The following is a 21,373-nucleotide window of genomic DNA, read 5'->3' on the forward strand; positions in this document are numbered from 1 at the left end:
AGGAAGAAGAAGAGAGGGAGAAAAATCCAAGAGGGAAAGAGCCAAAAATTGAATGAAAGGAAGGCTAAATGGTGTATACGATAATGCTGAGTTTACAGAGAGCACATGGCTCATCATCATCCATATCAATCCAATATTCATTGCGCGTGGTTGACAATCCTGTCCCACTAATACTATTCACACCTCCATTTTCCAATCTCAAGTTTTGCTTCTTCTTCTTCATCTTTTTTTATGAGTATAATGCTATATTTATGTCCAGCACCCTGATCTTATTTATGATACATTTAGTTAGTACGCTGATAATATTTGTTGGTGGTCTTAGTACCATATTATTTATAGTGCATCCAACATCCTAAACTATAAGTAAGTAAGATCGGGGGATGCTAGATTTGATTGGAAAATAATATTGGGAATGCTAAATACACCATAAAAATAATATTAGAGTACTGGATATACTATAAATAAGATTAAGCCACTGGGTGCTGCTCTATCCTTTTTAGTACTATCAAACCCACACGCATATAATTTCAAACTTGTAATTATCACCCCTCCCTCATATTCACTTCTCTCTGTGTTGTTGTTGTTCAAAGTCCAAGCAAGATCGAGTCCTCATTCACTATATGTGTTCAATCCTTCATATTTACGTTCTTAAATTTTCAAATTATTTATTCGGCATTATCATCATCATCATCATCATCATCACATTACTTTTGTATGGTCTGTGAAGGTGCCACTCATTCCATATTGGTCGGTCGGTCCAACCGTGAATGAATATGACTTACCAAATTGAGTGATTAAAAGAAGGTATCGTCCTTATCAAGAATCATATCCCAGCTGTGTGTGTGTGTGTGTGTGAAAAATCTGTTTGGGAACACCTAACTTTTTTAAGGCATATCTATATGTATAAACAAAACAAATATTTAGATGCCCAAACTTTTGGGATATATATCTTTTCAAAAAAAAAAAAATCTCCCAGCTTTTTTATATCATGTTGTGATTTGTGAAGGTTACGTGACAAGAAATTAATGGATCCCCACCATTACCCACCATCTCTATCATTCTATCGTTCAAAATGAGAACAGACAAACTATAGAATAGACGCTGGATCGTTGAGCATCCAAGAAATTTATATGCTGTGTTAAAATCCAATATGCTTTCTCTCCCTTTTTTCTAAGCTAATTAACAATTGTATGTAAATTAAGAAAATTAATTATTTCTTGCATTGTAAGATCTTAAAATTATCCTTCATAAAAGTTAATAATAAAGGAGTTTGATTATTATTCACCACAAAAAAAGTTTACAGATTCGTCCCTAATTTCATTGGTAATCCGTCCTAGAAGTTGTGCTACACGTTGTAATAGGAGATAAGATATGTGTGTGTGTGTCTGCATATGTATGGATGTATATATAGATGCCTTTATACATATCTTTATCTTTTCAACTCTATTTTAGTTACGTGGATGAGTTTATATTCTTCAAATATGGAGATGAATTTCCACGCCATGAATGTATAATTTCATTTTCCTTGTTACCTTTCCTTTCCTCTGTTTGAAAGTGGAAACGATATCTGCTTCCTGTATTATTGCAGCGTAAGAGAAAATATTGAACTTGCGTGGGTGTCATCTAGCAGCATGGGGTCCCCTTTCTTTGATTTTAATTTCTTGACCTAGTCCACATCATTTAATAATTATATAAAGGATCGATCCGTTAATACTAATATCAATTAACTAATACTACCTCAGTCTTAATTATAAGATATCGTTTGTAGTCTATAAACGAATTTTTATAACTAGGACAAGAGGTAGTATAAAATTAAAAATTGTGAAGACAATTAAAACATTTTTGTGCTTCACTATTAATATATAGTGGGGACAATATTGCCCTGTCTTGTAAGAGTGACACTACACTAGTTAAAAATTTTAAGATACCAAATACTCTTTTGAGAATAGTTTAAGAATAAATGCTTTTTAACCTTAAAAAGTATAAATCTTGAAATAAATTAATCTAATACTACCTCCAATACTAAATATAAGATCTATAAACTATGACTTATATTTAGAATCAGGGGTCACAATTGACAATAATTTCTTTTTGGTAAAAAGAATGTTTAGATGAATCAGAAGTTCACTAAGATCAAAGCATGCCTCAAGATTCAAAAACTGATAGATTATGCTTGTTAGTGACTAAAACTTTACCAAGGAAGTTGGGCTAAGAACTTAGGGGCCCAATTTAAAATAAGGATGACTAACGCCCCAACATTCGACCCGCTATTGACCATGGACCATGAGGACCAGATATCTGCCCCAAAAATTTGGGGAAAGAAATAAAGAAAACCACCCAAAAAAAAAATCGAATTTAATTTAAAATAAGAAAATATTATATTTTGAGATCTATTTATAGAATTAATTATTCCTACAAGAGATATATAATGACCTGATTCTTGCATCAAATATTATGCTTCTTTTTTAAACATTTATGCTCTGATAAAGTATTGAAGAAACAAATGTAAGACTGCATGAAAAATCTGATCAAACGTGTGGGGAAAATTGAAAATAAAGATACTCATAGCGACATTACCCTGTTTAGACTTCATGTTTTATATATCCATGTCACTGAAATCTTAACAAAATATAATATATGGTATAAATATTTTAATACTTAAAAAATTAAATGATTTTATGAAGGCCAATCTGGTCAACAGAGTTCAGGAATGGAGATGGTGATAATTAACGCGATAATAATTGTATTATTATTTGGGAGGCCAGTGCGTGATATTAATGTCATAATGTGAGAAGTGTGGAAGGGAAGAGAAAATGTGAATAATTGAAAGGAGGTTAGATTTTGGATTGGCTCCTCAGATTAGGGAAGGCGCCAAAAGTTTAGTTTGGAATTTTGGAAATAATTTAAAAAATTCCTAAAACCAAATGCTTCTTGCAATTCCAATCCAACAAGGCCATCAGCCCCCGCCAGCGCCGTCCCCTCCGTATTTGGCCATCTTTTTTCAAAAATTTGAAAATCGCCATTTCAGCTTTCGCTCTCCCTCTCTCTCACATTCAGAGGCGCCTTCTCCTCAAAATTTTGGATCTTCTCTTTTCCCTTCATTTCAAATCTGAAATCTCCATCCCAACCACATTCAATCCTTCCATCTATTTATATCTTCCTTCCGCTGCTTCCCTTTCTGTGCTCCTCCTTGCACTCTTCTGGTTTCTCAGGCAGCATTCCTGCTCATCGGCAATGGAGGAGGTCGCCGTCACGCCCGATCGGAGTAACAAGGAGAACGCTCCGCCGCTCCCTACCAAGAGTCTCATACCTCCTGTTGCTTCTTCCTTCAAGAACAAGTCTAGAAGACGGCTTAAGCTCAACAGGGTTCCTCTTGCAGACATCACCAATCTCTTCATCGACTCTGCTTCACAAAATGGAGTCTCTGACTCTGAGATTCCTCTATCAATTTTGCCGCACTCCCATCCTCGTCGCAAAACGAAGGCCATTGGCATCTGCTGCTCCAAATCATTGAGGATGGGATTCAGATAGATTACATTCATGCACATATTTACATCATTTTAGAGTTTATAGTTTATAGTTTGACAGTGGAATTTGAATTATGGAATCTGAAGGCTAGTGAATACAATTCAGATGAAATTCAATGGATTTATGAAATCAGAGTTCATCTTGGCTATTTTCCTTTTAATTTTATCATGTGAGACCTCTAAATTTCAATTTTTACAAGTAATCCCACTTTCCTCTAATCAAATGAGCATTAGCTTTCTTTCGAGAGGGCTTTAAGCACAACTTAGAATGAGCGTGACAGTTGAAAATTGGAAAAAAGAAATCATGTAATGAGTTTGAACAAAAAACCAGCTTGAGGCTTGAAAGTTGCAAATAAAATGCGAGGGAGTTCATGCACATAGTGAAGTTGTTTAGTAGTCGGAAATCATTTATAAGTATATTTCATGTAAATTAAAATAATTTTTTTTATATATTTATTTTATATTTCATAAATTATGATTAAAAAGTTATTTATAAATTATTTTAAACAAGTTCAGTATTAAAAACTTCATAGTTTAGCGGGTGTTGGACTTACCATGAGTTAAATAATTTTTGCTTGCAATTTGAACGAAGTTCACAGACACATTTGCCTCTTCAATCTTGTTTATTTCTTCTTTTGTCCGGAATTTTATTTAAGGGAAAATCATTTTGCAAGCACTTATAACTTTTTTTAATTTTTAACTTGATACCTGTCTGTTTTTTACTCTTAATTAAAAATTTTAATTTTGTTCTATTAGCACTTTTAGGTATGATAACTTTTTGTTCTAATTTTGTTCTATTAATAAAGTAAAACTAGAGTGTTTACTTAAGAAAGAAAAATATGTAGATACCAAATTAAAAATAAAAAAAATTATAACTACATACAAAATGATTTTCCTTTTATTTATTATACATTATTTAACCTCGATGAAAATCAGAATATTACATTATCATGTGTTGCCTGAAAAAAAAATCCAGAGTAATAAGAAATTATAAGGAAAATCAATTCAGTTAAACTCTGACCAAAAATTACCAATAACTGAAATAGAAGAAAGTTTTTCAGTTTAGCATTAATACAGCCAAGTCTTTTTAACAGAGTTGAAGAGTCCGGATTAAAATAATAAGAATAATTAAAATGAGAAAATAAGAGTTTTGAAGTTTGAAGAAAGCTTTTAAAATTTTGGGCTGGCTCCTTGCAATGTGGCGCCGGCGCCCCGGTTACATTTTAGCTTGGGATTTCGGAAAATAGAATGTTTTTAGTTTCGCCATTTTTTTAAAATTAAATTTGAAAATCTCCCTCTTGTCTTTTTCTGCTTCGCTCCCACCATTCACGTTCGCACTTCGCAGGCGCCTTCCCATCAAAATTTTCGATTCTTTCACTTCGCTTCTTTTCACTTCCCTCCCCCATCCTCTTTTCAAACATTCAACCCCTGAATCTACATATATACATCTCTCACCATCTTCACTATGCTTCATCTTCCTCCCATTGCTTCTCTCCATCTAATCCCCCCTCCTCCTCCGCCCTAAACCCTCTTGTTTCTCAGACAGTATTCAGGTTTATCGGCAATGGAGGAGGTCACCGTCGCGTCGCCGCCGGATCAGTGTAACAAGGAGAATGCCCCACCGCTTCCGAAAAAGTGCCTCATACCTCCAGTTGCTCCTTGCTTCAAGAAGAAGAGAAGAAGACGGGTCAAGATCAACAGGATTCCTCTCGCCGACATCACCGATCTCTTCATCAACTCGGCTCCAGAAAATGCCGCCATACCTCCTCCTCTGTCAATTTTGCCACTGTCCAATTCTAGTCGAAAAACAAATGCCATTTCCAATCCATTGCATCGGGTCTGCTGTTCCAAATCGTTGAGGATGGGATTCAGATAGATTGACACACTTCCATCTATTTTCTACTGTTTTTATACCCTGGTGTTTATAATGTGATGGGGGAATTGGACTAATGGAACCGGGGCAGCGCAGTTCCCAGATGCGATTCGGATGAAATTGAAAGGATTCATTATCGTTAGTTTCATTTCACAATCCGAAATTCACAAACACATTTATGTTTTCCGTTTCGGCTTTCGAATTTGGTCTTCGTGAATCGTGATCTTGAGGTCAATCTTCCCTTCTCCCTTGTCAGGGATTTTATTAAATAATTTTACATTAGTTAAGGTTAATCAAGATCAGAATTATCAATATAAGTATCCTCAGAAAATCAATCCAGAGTACTAGAAAATTTTTAAAAAAATGTTTAGTTCACCATTGACCGAATGACTGGGGATTACATTCAGTGGTCTAATCACTGGTATTGGTATTATTGGTATTTGGTAATAACTGGAATGAAGTTTTTGGGTTTTTTTTTTTGAATAAAAACAAATTGACAGAATATGTTATTTAAAAACAAAAAATTGTTGAGAACGTTACACAAATTATCAATATACCTAAACTTGCTAAGCATGTTTCCATGGAAAATACGAAAATAATTAGCAAATGTGAATTTCTCATGCGAAGTTCATAATCTCTAGTCTCTACAAGAATATAAATATTTATCGGGTGGAAGAAGGAAGATTCAAAATTTGAGAGCCGAGCCGAAACTGAAAATTTGCGGGGGTTGCCGTGTTCGTTCCTTTCTTACCCGCCCAATCCGCATCCGCATTATTTGATTTTTTCTCTCCTTATTTTCTTTGTTTTTTAAGCATTCAAATGGGATAAAATCAGAAAACATTTTGAACATTAAAATCAGTAAAATATAACTTTAAATACTACAGATAAAAAATTTGAAGTACTATTCTCAAATTTTTATTTTTAGTCCTTAAAGTTATATTTTACTTCTTACTCAGTTAAATAGTATTGCAGTGTAACATAATTTATAATTTTGCAATACTTTATTTTCCCTATGATTATTAGCATTTATTTTAATTTAAATGACAAAGCAGCGGGCTTAAAGGCCACGTAGTGAAGTGAAGCCCCTATATGTCTTTTGTTGGGGCCACAAAAAGTGAAATCCAAATCCAGACTATGGACTTTGGACGTCGAGCAACCTGACCCGCCATCTCAATCTCATAATGGTCCTTCCTCACGCCCCAAACGAAAAACCCAACTAAGCTGACCTCTCTATTTGATTATAGATTGAAGCATAACACTACTCTTGAATAAAAACTTACTGCGACAAAATTCACACCTAATTTATCTTGAAACTTATCTTTGTTGAATCAAAACCCAGCTTAGAGAAGCGCCTCTGTACCCTCAAGATCCAACATTTACTGTCGTATATTACATTTGATACCCACACACACACACACACACACACACACCTTGCACGGTGAGATATGGTTCCTTGACAAGTACTTGCAGAGCCAATTGATAAAGCTGATGATATTGAGGATCAACTTTAATCGACTTCGGGAGTGCAATTCTTCTGGTGTATATATATATAAAGGATGAGAATCAAAGCAGTGTGATTGTGAAAGCACGTATATTCCATCCTGCTTGGCTTCCACCCACAGGATTAATATATCAGATCATAATGCTACTCTACTCACTAATCAAACAAACCGCCAACATCGCACATCCATCAATAATTCTTTGATTTCATCGATTATCAATCACTATTCGATAATCCACCATTAATTAATCACTCTGTGTAAACTTCTAAGAATCCAACACCACAAAAAACATTCAACTGTTTATGATCCCATGCGGTCGCAGTGATGATGAAGAAGAAGAAGAAGAAGAAGGCGAGCCAGGGGAGCCGTGTTTCACTTGTCGGGTGCACTGTATGGGTGGTAGGTGGATCCAGAATCACCATCTTATATAGATCCTTCTTAATATTCCATCAACAATCAAACGCCACAAACTGGAAGACACAGTCGGAATCAAATCAAAACACAAGTAGTTGACGTGTTCGCTTATTAATTACTCCTCCGGTCCTTATTATAAGATCCCATTTGACTTTTTATTTGATCCTAATTATAAGACCCCAATCCATTTTGTCTCTTATATTTATACATTTTTTTCCAAGATAATCCTTCTAATAATGATAGTTTTAGCCAATATACTTAATTAGCAAGGATATTTTAGGAACGACAACACTTATTTATTATAAATAACCAACTTAACTTACTTCCTTAATCTCCTCAAATAAGTCAATTGGGTCTTATAATTAGGACCGGAAGAGTATTTGGAGAATTTCAAGTTACACAAGAACATTACATTAACATCATCAGTAAATTTGGTATTCTCTCTGAACATATACTGCATCAAACACTTCCTTTAATATTTACCCTGTAGTCCTGTACCTTATTCTTCGTATCATCTTTCCTCCTTCCCTGAGAGGCATTCTCGAGGCGCAGCTTCCTTGATGCATATGGCTCTTGCTTAAGGAAAATTAAAAACCCAAAAAAAAAAAAAAACACGAGTCAGCATAAAGCCGGGCTTGTGGGGAAAAATGCATCATCCAATGCAATATCAAATGGGTGTGTTTATAGTGTGCTAATGATGTAAACTTGTTGCTTTCGGACATCTTAATCTTTTGTACTGATCATTTTAATTAATTATTTGTGTGGAGTTCTTTCTTTTTCCACAAGTAGTGATGTCAACAATAACATATGTTCCGTTATGTTGGCCCAAACATTGGAAAAAAAGCTTTCAATATCGTTAATTCATTATTATCAATCAATATCCATATACCTCCAAAAAGTACCCCAAGAGTAGCATAAAATCAATGCCTTATCGTCATCGATCACTCATACATATGCGTTGTATATAATATTACTTCCTGTCTTAAATATAAAAATTTGTTGATTAATTTGAAGAGATTAAAAAATAAGTTAAATTAATTATTTGTAATAAATAGGTGTTGTGTTATCTTTCTTAAAATATCCTTGCTAATCAAGTATATTGGCTAAAACTATCATTATTAGAAGGACTATCTTAGAAAAAAAATTAATGCATAAATATATATGAAAGACACAATAAATTGAAATCTTATATTTAGGATCAAAATAAAAATCAAACGAGATTTTATATTAAGAACCGGAGGTAATATCTATTAAGCTTATTAATTTTGAAATCACTAATTAACTTTTCTCTTTTATACATGTTTCTTACATTATTATCCGGGGGGGAAAAATGCTTCACGTTGACAACACAACACCTGACCCTCAATACCAGAGGTCAAAAGGCCATCTGTACAATAACACGCTAGCTTGTGCTTATAAAATATAACTACTTTCACTTGTACCTAGAAAAACCTTGCACATCCCCGCCCCCCAAAAAAAAAAACAAAACAAAATATTGTCCGTATGCAGCGTTTTCATAGTTTATTCTACTATATTGCTCATCCTCTTCGATAATTTTTGGATTATTTCGAAATGGATTCCAAGTCACAATTAATTGACAAGATATATGCGCATGACATTCACAACTGCATGCACAAATATACAACCCAACAAAAAAAGTTTGTATTCATTCATCACTCTTACGAAGCATATATCAACTTGTGTGTGTGTTTTCTTTTGGCCAAAGTTAGATCTATACATCAAGATAAATTAGAATTTACAGAAAATAGTGTTACTTATTACAAGTTATGAACATTGCCTGTGGTCCTCATGCAACCATGCATGTTTATTATTCTTTCAATTTTTCCCATATCTTGTGTGATCTTTACTATGTTTTCAACATAAATTAAATTCTTCACATAAGTTTGGGACGTTAAAAAGATGAGTATAATGAAGAACATGATAAATTTAATGTGTATAAAAGTCAAATAAATTATGAATAATACTAACTTTACTTAAATTATTTTGAAAAAAGTTATTTTATACTCCGTCCCCCCCTTAATTACTCTAAAGGGCATATAAGTTATTATATAGTTCATCTAGCTTCGAATACTTCAGACCCTTTTCTTTATACCTACCGAAACTTTGTGAAGAATAGATAGATGGTAATCTTTCATTTATTAATATAAGAACTACTTAACTATCATTTTAGAAATTTAATATAGTTAAATAAATTACTTAATTCTAACAAATATAGTATAACTTCTCTAAAATATTGTTACGTAACATTAGATTATGTTGTATATAAATTATGAGTTAGATAAATTAGTTTGGAGAAAAATATTCTTCTAGTCCTATTGATAAGGCACTTGTAACGTATTTTACACAGGCAAAAAAAAAATCTCAAACTGTATTAACTCTCCATTAAAATATAACAACTTCTCTACTTTACTTCTATTTAATATGTACATATTTCAAAAAAAAATCTACACTATAATAAATGAATGACAAAATATTACATTCGTGCTGAAAATTTAATAAAATAACTTTTAAATAGAATTTAAAAAAATCTTATATTTCTACTTTATAAATAGAACCAGACGAGTAATAAATATAAAAAATAAAATGGATCAATATCATCACTAACTTTTTAACAAACTCTTACATTTATTGCTGGCTAAAGGTGATGGTGACAAGTTATAGTTATAGTCGTATATAGATACACTTATACGTAAGCTCCCACGCCCTCCACAAGAAAGAAGAATGGGATGATTGGTTTCTAATTAAGCGGCCTTTCAAAGGTGCATAAGTATAAACGTCCTTTCTGCTCTTTGAAGGGTCTTTGATATAATTCACAACTCAGAGTGGGTACGTCGGCGCAAATTAATTAATTAGCACCTTAAATTCCATTAGATGGTCGGATGCATCTTCGATTATTCTCCAATGAAATGAATTAGGATGCAACATGACGAATGGGAATCCACATGAGCTCACTTCACTTAACTCGTATTTGTTTGGTATATTCCTATATTATAACTCATCCGCGGAATCTCGTTTTGGATTCTATATGTCTAAGACGTCATTATATTTACTCCTTTCTTTTTCTCGTTTGTGCTCCGACACCACAGGTTAACTACACAATATTATATAACTACACATTAATATAATGCGTGTGTATGTGAGAGTTAAATATTATCTATTTTCACAATTTCTAATTCAAGGTTTTCAAATAATAGTCTCTTCCTCGCGAGCAAAATCTAAAGACGAATATTTAACTAATTAAGCATGCCTTTATCAAGTTGTTATCGTAGGATGCTCATGGGTGGTACCGGCTGTTTGCACCCGGTTCATGTTATTCTACGTTGTCTATTTTTTTTAATTTTCTTCTTGTTTTTTTTTTACGCACTTTCATGTTTCATCTGAAATTACTCTGGAGATTCAATTTTAATTCAATTGGTAAAAGCTTTGGCAAACTAACAAATGAGAGAGAGAGAAAATGTTGGGGATGATTATAAATTTGAAGGTCTGGCTAAAAATGGAAAAGGGAAGACAAAGGTAGGTTCAGTTGATAAGGATTTGATTTATAATTCACAAGGTCATGAATTAAAATTTTTCTACTGATGTGTGGACCTTATTAATATTAATAGATAATCTGTAAGTATCACATTAAGCACTCTTTGAGCCTGAAAACATACCCAGAGCCTAGTGAGCCTGACTCATCTCATCTAAACTTTTTTCAAGGAAAAAATGGAAAAGGGAAGAGGAAGAACAATATATAAGGACGTGAGGGGATATTCCTGGGGAGTCATCACCAGAATTAATAATGGCCAACATTAGGAAAATTGTGGTGATATGGTTCATAGTTTTGGAGATACTGTCAGTCGCTTATGGTAAGGTGGAAGGTCGTGCATTAGTTGAGCCCTTGCTTGAGAAGAAGAACCCAGCGAAGCAGCAGATTTCGTCACCATTGCTTCAAAAATTGAAGCAACTCACAGAAAACTTTGGCAGAGTCAGCAGAAACCCTTATTACTCCTCCAAACGATTAAGTCCTCAGGGCCCCGATCCTCGGCACCACTAATTCACCACTCTTTCTATAGTACTACTATAGTCTCTCCTTAAACTTCACCTTCCATCAATCTGCTGTTAAACGGGTAGCTGAAATAAACAAATAAAATGTGTCCTTAGCTGGCTTTGTATCCCTTGAATTCGATCATATGTATCATATGGAATGGCTTTATCTTCCTTTTGTCGTTCCTCTTGTCTCCCTTCTGACCATCTATTTATTTTAACATTTAACTCCAAAAATATATATGATCAGCAATAATGTCTAGAATAAGAGAAGTTACGTGTTAATCCTAAATTCTATATACTGAGATATCGTACGTTAGCAAAGTACGGATCGGAAACTCCATGTGTGTTTGAATTAGAATTTAAGGATTTATGTAGGTTTGAATGAATTTCATTTTGCCAAATGAAGAAGAAGAAGCAAAGTCGATAACTACTTGTTACGTACCTTAGCCAATTTAAATGAGAAACTAAACAAGTTCTCAATGGTACAACAATGAACGAGCCTCGACCTTTGGTCTTGCCCTCTTGGGAACTCCAGATGGATCTGGCCAATAAGCTGATCAGTAGAGATGGAAATAGGCCAGGCGGCCTGTGGCCTGGCCTGACCTATTTAAATAAAAGAGCAGGCTCAGGCCTGTAAAAAGGCCTGTTTATCTTATCAGGCCAGGCTCAGGCTCACTCACAAGCCTATTAGGCCTGTCAGGCTGCCTGGGCCTGTTATTATTTTTTTAGGGTTAAAATTGTAAATTTGCAACAATCTACCTGAAGTTTAACCTAGGTCAAGGTGTTCCTGTTCGGCCGTTGGCTTCTTCTATTCTTCCTCGCTAGTCGCCACACGGCACACTGCAGTCACAAGCTCATAGCAGCTCGCACACGTACTGACGCAAATCGCAAGTTGCAACCTTCATGTTTGCTTGAATCCATTCTTCCATTCTTTGATTCTTTCATTTATCGTTTGTGCTTTGCCTCTTCCATTTTGTTCTTTGCCTCTTCAATCCGTAGTTCGTGCTTTGCCTCTTCAATTCTTTCATTCTTCATGCCATTGCTATTCACTGACGCTGCGACTCCAACCTCTATTCTCAGGTACGTGGCTTATGTTGACAGATATATATATATATATCTAGTTGTGCTTTGCCTTCAATTCTTTCGTTTATGGTACGTGATTCGTTCGTGTTCATATAAACTGTTATCTTCTGGATTTTGGCATCTGGAATATCATATTGTGATTTTGTAAGAACTTTGGACAGGTTATAAATTATAGCTGATTATATCATTTGTGCTCTGTAAGAACTTTGGAATAGCGTATATACTATTAGTCATTTTAATTCTGCCTATCGCTTCATATATTTATTACTTATTAAGTTTTGTTATGATCTAATATATATTTGATTTCTTCTCCTAAGGTGTTTGAACAAGAAGAAGAAATTGTTGTGTTGAAGATTTGATGCTTCACGGTTTGATGATTTCTTGTAATTGTAACAATAACAAATTGTGTTAGTTATTTCATATTTTTTGTTTGTATTTTAGATAATTTGGATAGAGATATTGTAATTTTGAATTTATTTATACATGTTTAAAATTTTTTAAAAATACAGGATTTTTAACAGGCCACAGGCCAAGCCAGGCTTGATTACAAGCTAGGCTCAGGTCGAGTAAAAGGCCTTTCACAGGCCACAGGCCAGGCTCAAGCCAATAGACTTCACCACAGGCTTAGCCTGTTAAGGGTGAAGCCTGGCCTGGCCTGACCTGTTTTCACCCCTACCGATCAGACCACGTTGTGACTTAAATCTTTCATTAATTGAATCAGTTTAGTTACTTCAGAATTTCTCTCCAGGATTATACTTTGGAAAATTTTTTTAAATTAATGGCACATCAAAAACTGAAATGACTGCATTGATAGCTAATTATTACTTCCTCTGCTACTTAATATAAGGATTAATTGACTAATTTAAGTACATTAAAAAAATTAATTAAGTTAATTATTTATAATAAATAGGTGTTGTCTTCTCTAAAATACTTTTTTTAATCAAGTGTCATTTGATTAAATATTTAAAATGTGCAATTACTACAGTCAATAACTACCTTAGAAAAAATATATAAGCATGAGACACAATTAGAATTAAATTAAAAGTCAAATTATTTTTTATATTGAAGACCGGAAGTAGTACATGGGAGACCAATAAGATAGGAGCAGCACGTACGTACGTTGGCAAAAGAGGATTCAGATTCAGCCGCGTTATCGTCATCAGCCTCATGAGCTTTGCATATAAAGCTGAATCAATTTCGCAAGTCCCTGAAGATATTAACCTGATCGATCCGTTGCATTAACCTGTTACCTACGTTAGCCAATTTGATCTTTAGGTGCTTGAGGAAAGTGATGGAATCAAACTAGCTAGCCAGCTATATGAGTCAGCATAATGCGGGAATCAAGACCTAAACCAATATACAACGTTGGCATGCTTCAAGTTGATGTTATTAGGTAAACAAATTGCCTTCCCCTAATGCCATTTTTGATGTTATTCGTTGGGTGTCACGTTACTGGTGACCTAATGACTTTTGCATTTATATTTTAATTTCTTCATCATACATGCTACCAACTTGCATCCCAAATTACGACACTTTTCGAACTCGGAATCATATTTGCGCCAGCCAAATTCCACTTAACAATTAGTTTTGATTTTGAATTTGCCAATTAATTAGTTAAATCAACTCAAATTGAAGGTGCAACTGAGAAGGAGAATTAAGTCAACTGATCACTAGCTTAGGCCATGCATATTTTCATTGTGTGTGTGTGTCCAATATACTTAAATAGTTAGATTTTTGTTTTCGGTAATGATGACGTCCACACATCCACATTCCATTATCTGATAAAAATTGCCTAAGACTAGCTGTAGAGTATTAGTGCCTTAGTTGTCATCAAACACTTACATCCATTAAGCTGCATGGTTTGACATTTCTCAATGTCCTGTTTGTCCGTCAGATGCAGATTTCCACAATGACATAATAATAAGTTGCCCAACTAACTAGCTCTCGTCTCTAGTCAATAATTAATCAAATTAATTCAAAATCATTTGTATTTACATTTTGCTAACAACTGGGACCATGAAATAAATAAGTCAAACTGACCCAAAATATAATGTTCAATATAAAACATTAACTTAAAAAACGAACCTGATATGTCTCTGCTAAGTAACATACATGACATGATCAATTAAGCAAGTATATAAAAACCTCTCTTAAATCCTCTCATTTCCGTGCACCCAATTTTAATATTAATTTGTTGACAGTATTTAATGAGAAATGCAAAGAAGCAGTGAAGGTTAAGATATATGCGGATGACGTTCACATCTCTGCGTGCCATCCCACTACATATGTGTTCGTGTTCGCCGCACCACATTTGTCTTGGAATACTTTACACCATGTTGTCTCCATCATTTTGTGTTTATTATTCAGAAAACGTCATTTTTACGATTAATTAATTAGATTCGCCTTCTAGCCAATTGCTTCCTCTCATCAGAGTCTTCTCCTTAACTCTCAGTTATTATCAATGCCTTCGCTCTGTTCTTGATATGAAAAAAGTTATGTCCAGTCAATTAAAACCTGGATAGAATCATACACATGATGATCTGTGCTCAATCAGTACAGAAATACTATGGCCGGTCCTAAATATAAAAACTAATTGGCTAATTTGAGTAGATTAAGAAAATGAGTTAAGTTAGTTATTTGTAATAAATATGTGTTGTTTTTCCTAAAATATCCTTGCTAATCAAGTGTATTAACTAGAACTACCATTATTAGAAGGACCATCTTAAGAAAAAATAAAAAATATGAGAGACAAAGTGGATTGAGATCTTATATTTATTATCAAAATAAAAGTCAAATGAGGTTTTATATTAAAGACCCGAGATAGTAGTATATTTTGATGTTCTTCTCAAAATGAAATTTACTGTTTTTATGAACTCCTGATGAGAGTGACCTTTCGAAGCCTCATAAGGATCGAAGGAGTTTGGTTTCATATATACATATCTCACACGTTGCATATTCCAAGTTTACTAGTAGTGGGGCAGCTTAATCCGAGATTTTATAAATACAAAGTTGTGATGAATGATGATAATGCGTTTCGACGACACCAATTAAAACGATTGGACAGATAATAGACTATGGCACCTACGGAAGAACAACTAGCCAACAAAACTGAATATCCGTATATATGACTTTTCACTAAACTTGTGTCTCTTTAGTATATGTAAGAATCTCTTGGAGCAGGCCAAAGACGTCACTTTCCCATGACTCGTTTCTTTTTCGAGTACGGATTTCTCAGCTTCATTATAAGGAGTTTATTATATGTTTAATGATACGAGAGTTTGAATTTTATCAGCCCTGTGGCTGAATATTCTAATTTGGAGGGAAATATTAGATTGATTATCATGCATGCTTAAAATTAAAAAGAAGGAGATGAAGAGGACTAACACAACATATATAAAATACTGTTAGTGAAAGCTTACGTCGCTAATTACACATTTGAAAAGGAAGGGGGTTCTGGCCTATATAAGGGTGTGGATATTCGTTTGGAATGAGCACCAAAATTGATGTGTCATAAGATGGCTAACTCAAAGCAGAAGGTGGTGATATGGCTTATTATTGTGTCAGTGATATTATCAAGTGCTCATAAGTTGGAAAGTCGTCGAGTATTAGTTGAGGATGAGGCCTTGTTAGAGAGGAAGAAGCCGTCAGATAAACAGGTTTCCTTTCAACTTCCCCAAGAATCAAAGCAAGTTAAGGCAACCTTTCACCTAGCAGGCCTCTTTTCTGGGAACATATATTACTCCTCCAAGCGCCGGAGTCCTGGAGGGCCAGATCCCAGACATCATTAAACCACTGTCGTTGTCGACTATAGTGGTTGTTCTTGTCCTTATTGTTTTCCCTTTTGTGACATATATAAGCAGTAACACAGCTCGGAGATCTCTTTCCTTTCGTATATCGTGGTGGCTCTTTTGTTTTTCGCCCACAATAATGCCAACCAAATGCTGTTTAATTTGCAGATTCATATGTACAAATTAAATGAATATAATACTTCTGAAAGACACGTGTGAGTTGTATCAGAAACAGCTTTTAGCTAGCTTAGGTCCATTTGATGATGAGGTATATATTTATAGACTGACGTAAAGTCACAATTAATTGACTGAGAAAACAGAGAAAAAACTAATTTCGCTATCGAATATATAGCCTTTGCTTTTAACTACCTTTTCTAGAATAATTCTTCTATAAGACGTTATCATGTATAGGCGTGAAACGATACATTCATGATTTATTAAAGTTCCAAGGATGACATGACGAGTGAGGTGTTGTGGCCTCTACTCTCTTATTACAAGTGGAGCGTTGTGCATCAGCATCTTGATTTACCTACATATATATATATATATATATATATCTATATATGTAAAATTGAAAATTTAATTTTCCTTCTTTATAATATAACGCATGCACGTACACAAATATGCCAATCTCAAGTTCGAATTCGGGATCTTATGTGATAATACCTTTGAAACAATTAACCATTGGCAATTGAAAATTCCATATTTGGTAGTTAACTAGGCAATTTGTTTAAGGTTTTTTTTTTCCATGAAAAAATATCTATTTTTTGAAATTTATGATACTTGTTTAATTTTTAAAAATAATCCGAATATCTAAAAAAAAGCAAATTGCTCATTATTTTGAGAAATCGGTGCAGTATATAAGAGAGAATGTCATGAGATATATAAAGATGTTGTAAACTTTTTAAGATAACTAAATAATAAATTATCTTTTAGAGCAGAAATCTCAAAAGATATCACAAACTCTAAAAATCTCTAAATAATAATAATCTGTAACTATTCTTTTTATTTGGATATTTTCAGCTTATCTGAGTCGTGTTTTTAATTATCCATTTATTTTAAAAAATATCAAATGCTTTTTTTCATATTTTTTAAAATTCTTTAACTATAGCCGCAGGGCCCGCTGCGTTCTGGTGATCGGCCGGAAGAGAAAAGGAGAGGAAGCAAGGGGAAGGGAAACCAACGAGGGAGTTGGCGGCGGGCACAGTAGAAGCAGGCTATGAGTGAGAGGGAAGAAAGAGGAGATTGAAAGGGAGAGAGCAACACTGCAGAAGGAAAAGAGGTCGACGAAGAAGAGATTGGGGTCAAGTACCTCTATTTCTTGTGCTCTCCGGCGTTCGCTTCAGACCCAGAGCTCAGAACACAGGTAAGTTCCTCCTTTCCTTATATGTTGCTCATTCCAAACCCTTCCGATGACTGTTCGTTCGTTCTTCATTTCTTTCAATCTGGATTAAATCTGCCGCCTGGCGGGGTTTCCAGATGTGGCGCAAGATCCTTAGTAGGCTATGAGTGTGATTACGCAGTTGTGATCATATTTGTGTCTTGAGAATGTAGATGGCTATATGCAATTCATTGTCCCAGTACACAGAATTTCGATTTTACTTCTTCGTATTATGGTCAAGTGGTGATATTGGGTTGTTTTTTTAAAACCAGGAAGTTGGAATTTTGGGAAGTGTCTTCATCTTCTGATGAAAATTTATGCTAAATTTTTTTGGGTTTGGCTATACATACATATATATATAATGTGGCTGCCCAGAGCGATTCAATCCTCCCCCGCCGGCGATTTTATTTCGCGTTGCAGCAGCTTACTGTCTTCTCGCCCTCTCCGGTTGCAGGAGTCTTCTCCAATTTCTCCTCTTTCACATTTTGGCGCCTGTGCGCTTTACTGCTCTACCCGTTACATCATATAAGGATCATTTGACGTCGTTACTTCCCCGTCATCATCATTTGGCCTTCACATGCAGCGTGGGAACTAACGGACTTAACGGAGCAAACTAAATGTGGGCAAACGTTACTAATGATCGTCCGGCTTGAAAATATATTCTTTCCCGGAAAATGACAAATAAAACTCTGTTGGTCCAAAAATGTAAATGAAATTGCTAGTGGGCTAGATGCTATACAGGCCATTTTTCTGTGGCCCAATTTAAGGACAGCCTCTAATTGATAGGCCCAAACGACGGAGGCTATGGCCTCAATCCATCAACGTGAGGTTCGCTATCCCGGCGGATCTAATTGAGAACCAAGATTTAAAGTTCACTGTTGTAAACTTTTAATTGACCGCCATCCCGCGCATGAGTAGCTGCGAAGAGCTTCTTCGACATGGCCAACGTCTTCGCAGGTTGCTCAACGCGTGCTCTTCAATTCGTTCCCTCAAAGAAACAAAATCTCTACATGCTCTCACTGTCACAATGGGTCCAATTCCAAATCAATCTGCATTCATCAACAACAATATCATGTCTGGTTATCTATCATTTGGCCAGCCGGTACTTGCACGTAAGCTGTTTGACTCATTGCCTCAGAAGACTGTTGTTTCTTATAATACACTTATTGTTGAATATGGTCGAAGTGGGGATGTGATCGAGGCTTGGGATTTATTCTGTGAAATGAGGCGTCATGTATTACGGCCAACCCAATACACACTGAGTGGACTACTGTTGTGCGAATCACTTAATCTTGCTCAGGGCGTTCAGTTACATGCTTTCAGCATAAAGAATGGGCTTTTTTGTGCTGATGCTTTTGTGGGGACTAATTTGTTGGGTTTTTTTGGGAGACATGGTTGCTTGGATGAAGTGTTTTCAGTGTTCGAGGATATACCCCGAAAGAGCTTGGTTACATGGAATTCAATGTTGTCTGTTTTGGCGCATAATGGGACTGTTGAAGATTGTCTTCTTATGTTCCGTGATCTTGTAAGGATGGGGGTTTCCTTGTCTGAATATTCTTTTGGTTCCGTTTTGTCTGCACTTGGTTCAAAACAGAGCTTGAAATACGGTGAACTCTTGCATGGTTTAATGACTAAATGCGGGTTCGATTGTCAAGTTAGTGCGGCTAGTTCTCTTATCAGAATGTATGTCAATTGTAAGGGCATAGTCTTGGCAGAAAAATTGTTTGAGCAGATGCCGATTCAGAACGTTGTGTCGTGGAATATAATCATTGATGCGTGGGCCAAAAGTGAGAGGCCCCAAATGGCATTGAAGCTCTTTTCAAATATGTCCAGCAGAGGATTGATGCCTAGTCAGGCCACATTTGTAGTTGTTATCAACTCGTGCACTAATTTGAAAATTCCAGTCTATGGTGATTTCATCCATGCTAAGGTTATCAAGAATGGTTTTAAATCTGATGTTATTGTGGGCACAGCATTAGTAGACTTCTATGCTAAATGCGGAGAATTGGAGTATGCCCATAACTCTTTTCATGACCTAGAAGACAAGAATTTGGTATCGTGGAATGCTCTGATTTTGGGCTACTCAAATAAATGCTCTTCCGCATCTGTTATTTTACTACAACAAATGCTTCAATTGGGTTACCGACCTAATGAGTTTTCCTTTTCAGCCGTTCTTAAGTCATCATTGGCGTCAGACCTGCATCAGCTTCATTGTTTAATTATAAGAATGGGATATGAGAATTATGATTACGTATTAAGTTCTCTTCTTATGTCTTACACTCGAAATGGTCTCATAAACGAAGCCATGGCCTTTGTCAAAGATCTTAATAATCCACTTCCTGTTGTCCCATCAAACGTCATTGCTGGTATCTATAACAGAACTCGCCAGTACAATGAAACACTGAAATTTCTTTCCTTGCTAGAAAAACCAGATGTTGTATCTTGGAATATTGTCATTGCAGCATGTGCTCGGAGCAATTATTATCATGACGTTTTCGAGCTGTTCAAGCATATGCGTTCTGCTGATATCCATCCTGATAATTACTCATTTACGAGCCTTCTCTGTGTGAGTACCAAACTCTGTAGTTTGGCATTGGGCAGTTCTCTTCACGGACTTATTTTAAAGACTGATATCAATAATGGTGACACATTTTTGAGCAATTTACTTATTGACATGTATGGGAAGTGTGGAAGCATTGATAGTTCGGTGAAAATTTTTGGAGAAATAGAAGATAGAAACCTAATTACGTGGACAGCTTTGATTACTGCCCTTGGGCTGAATGGTTATCCTCATGAGGCACTAACGAGATTCCGGGAAATGGAGATGACAGGGTTGAAGCCCGATGCACTAACTCTCCGAGCAGTGCTATCAGCTTGCAGATATGGTGGATTAGTAAGCGAAGGGATGGAATTTTTCAGGAAAATGACAATGATTTACGGGATTCAACCAGAAATTGATCATTATCACCAGATAGTCGACCTTTTGGCTAAAAATGGATGCATTGTGGAAGCTGAGAAAGTCATTGCAAGCATGCCTTTTCCTCCAAATGCTAATATATGGCGTAGCTTCCTTGAAGGCTACAAGAGACAAGAAACTGCAAATCGACTTGTTTAGACAAAACTAATTACTCCACATGACTTTATTGTTTTTTTTTTTCCCTCCGGTCAACATGACTTTTTGTTATTTGATGAACCACCACGTTGTTTAAGGGATGTCAGATATGGTGGATGATGAAGCACTGAACGGTTAGAACAAATTTTATTCGTTGTATTTTCTTTTGGATTAGTATATAGTTGCCGTCTTCAGTGAGAAAAAAATGAAAGTCTGTTCGGCGTGACAAATTAAAATAACTGGAAACAAGAAAGGAAAATGGTGTATGATTAGATTTTCACAGTATTTGGTCTGCATAAAACTCATTCCCTCTACCATTCTTTCTTCCATTTGACTGTACTGGCCATTTCATTGATGAGCTAATGGACCAAGACGGACACGAAGGAATAAGAGATAATAAGCCAGATGCGTTTCTTGCTATAAAAATGAAAAAAGAAAAATTGCTAAGAACATTATTATAAAAGTGGTTTCATTTTTATCTAGAACATACCAAACAACGCATTTGGTAATGCCAAGTCATTCGCCTTTCTGTTCCATCCTCATCTCCGTTCCTTTTTCATTCCTCGAAATGAAAATGCTAAAGGTAATAGCCAATATAATCAGTTCCATTGTCCTTCTATAGTTTTTCATTCCCTGATACTTT

At 35.2% G+C, this 21,373-nt stretch overlaps 1 protein-coding gene across 1 annotated transcript; it reads left to right on the forward strand.

Annotated features, from left to right (window-relative positions):
* Positions 1-18,384: 18,384 nt before the first annotated feature.
* Positions 18,385-20,904, forward strand: LOC114720324 (pentatricopeptide repeat-containing protein At3g58590). The gene has a single exon (XM_028905967.1). The coding sequence runs from the start codon at positions 18,529-18,531 to the stop codon at positions 20,731-20,733; it is 2,205 nt and encodes a 734-aa protein (XP_028761800.1). The 5' UTR covers positions 18,385-18,528; the 3' UTR covers positions 20,734-20,904.
* Positions 20,905-21,373: the final 469 nt, after the last annotated feature.

The sequence above is a fragment of the Neltuma alba genome, unplaced genomic scaffold, assembly GCF_004799145.2.
Source record: "Neltuma alba isolate B1F8T4 unplaced genomic scaffold, ASM479914v2 tig00011972_pilon, whole genome shotgun sequence".
Classification (NCBI taxonomy): domain Eukaryota; kingdom Viridiplantae; phylum Streptophyta; class Magnoliopsida; order Fabales; family Fabaceae; genus Neltuma; species Neltuma alba.

Bases quoted from the DNA above. Each gene is read 5' to 3' on its own strand.
- LOC114720324 (XM_028905967.1), top strand. From the start codon at position 18,529: ATGAGTAGCTGCGAAGAGCTTCTTCGACATGGCCAACGTCTTCGCAGG.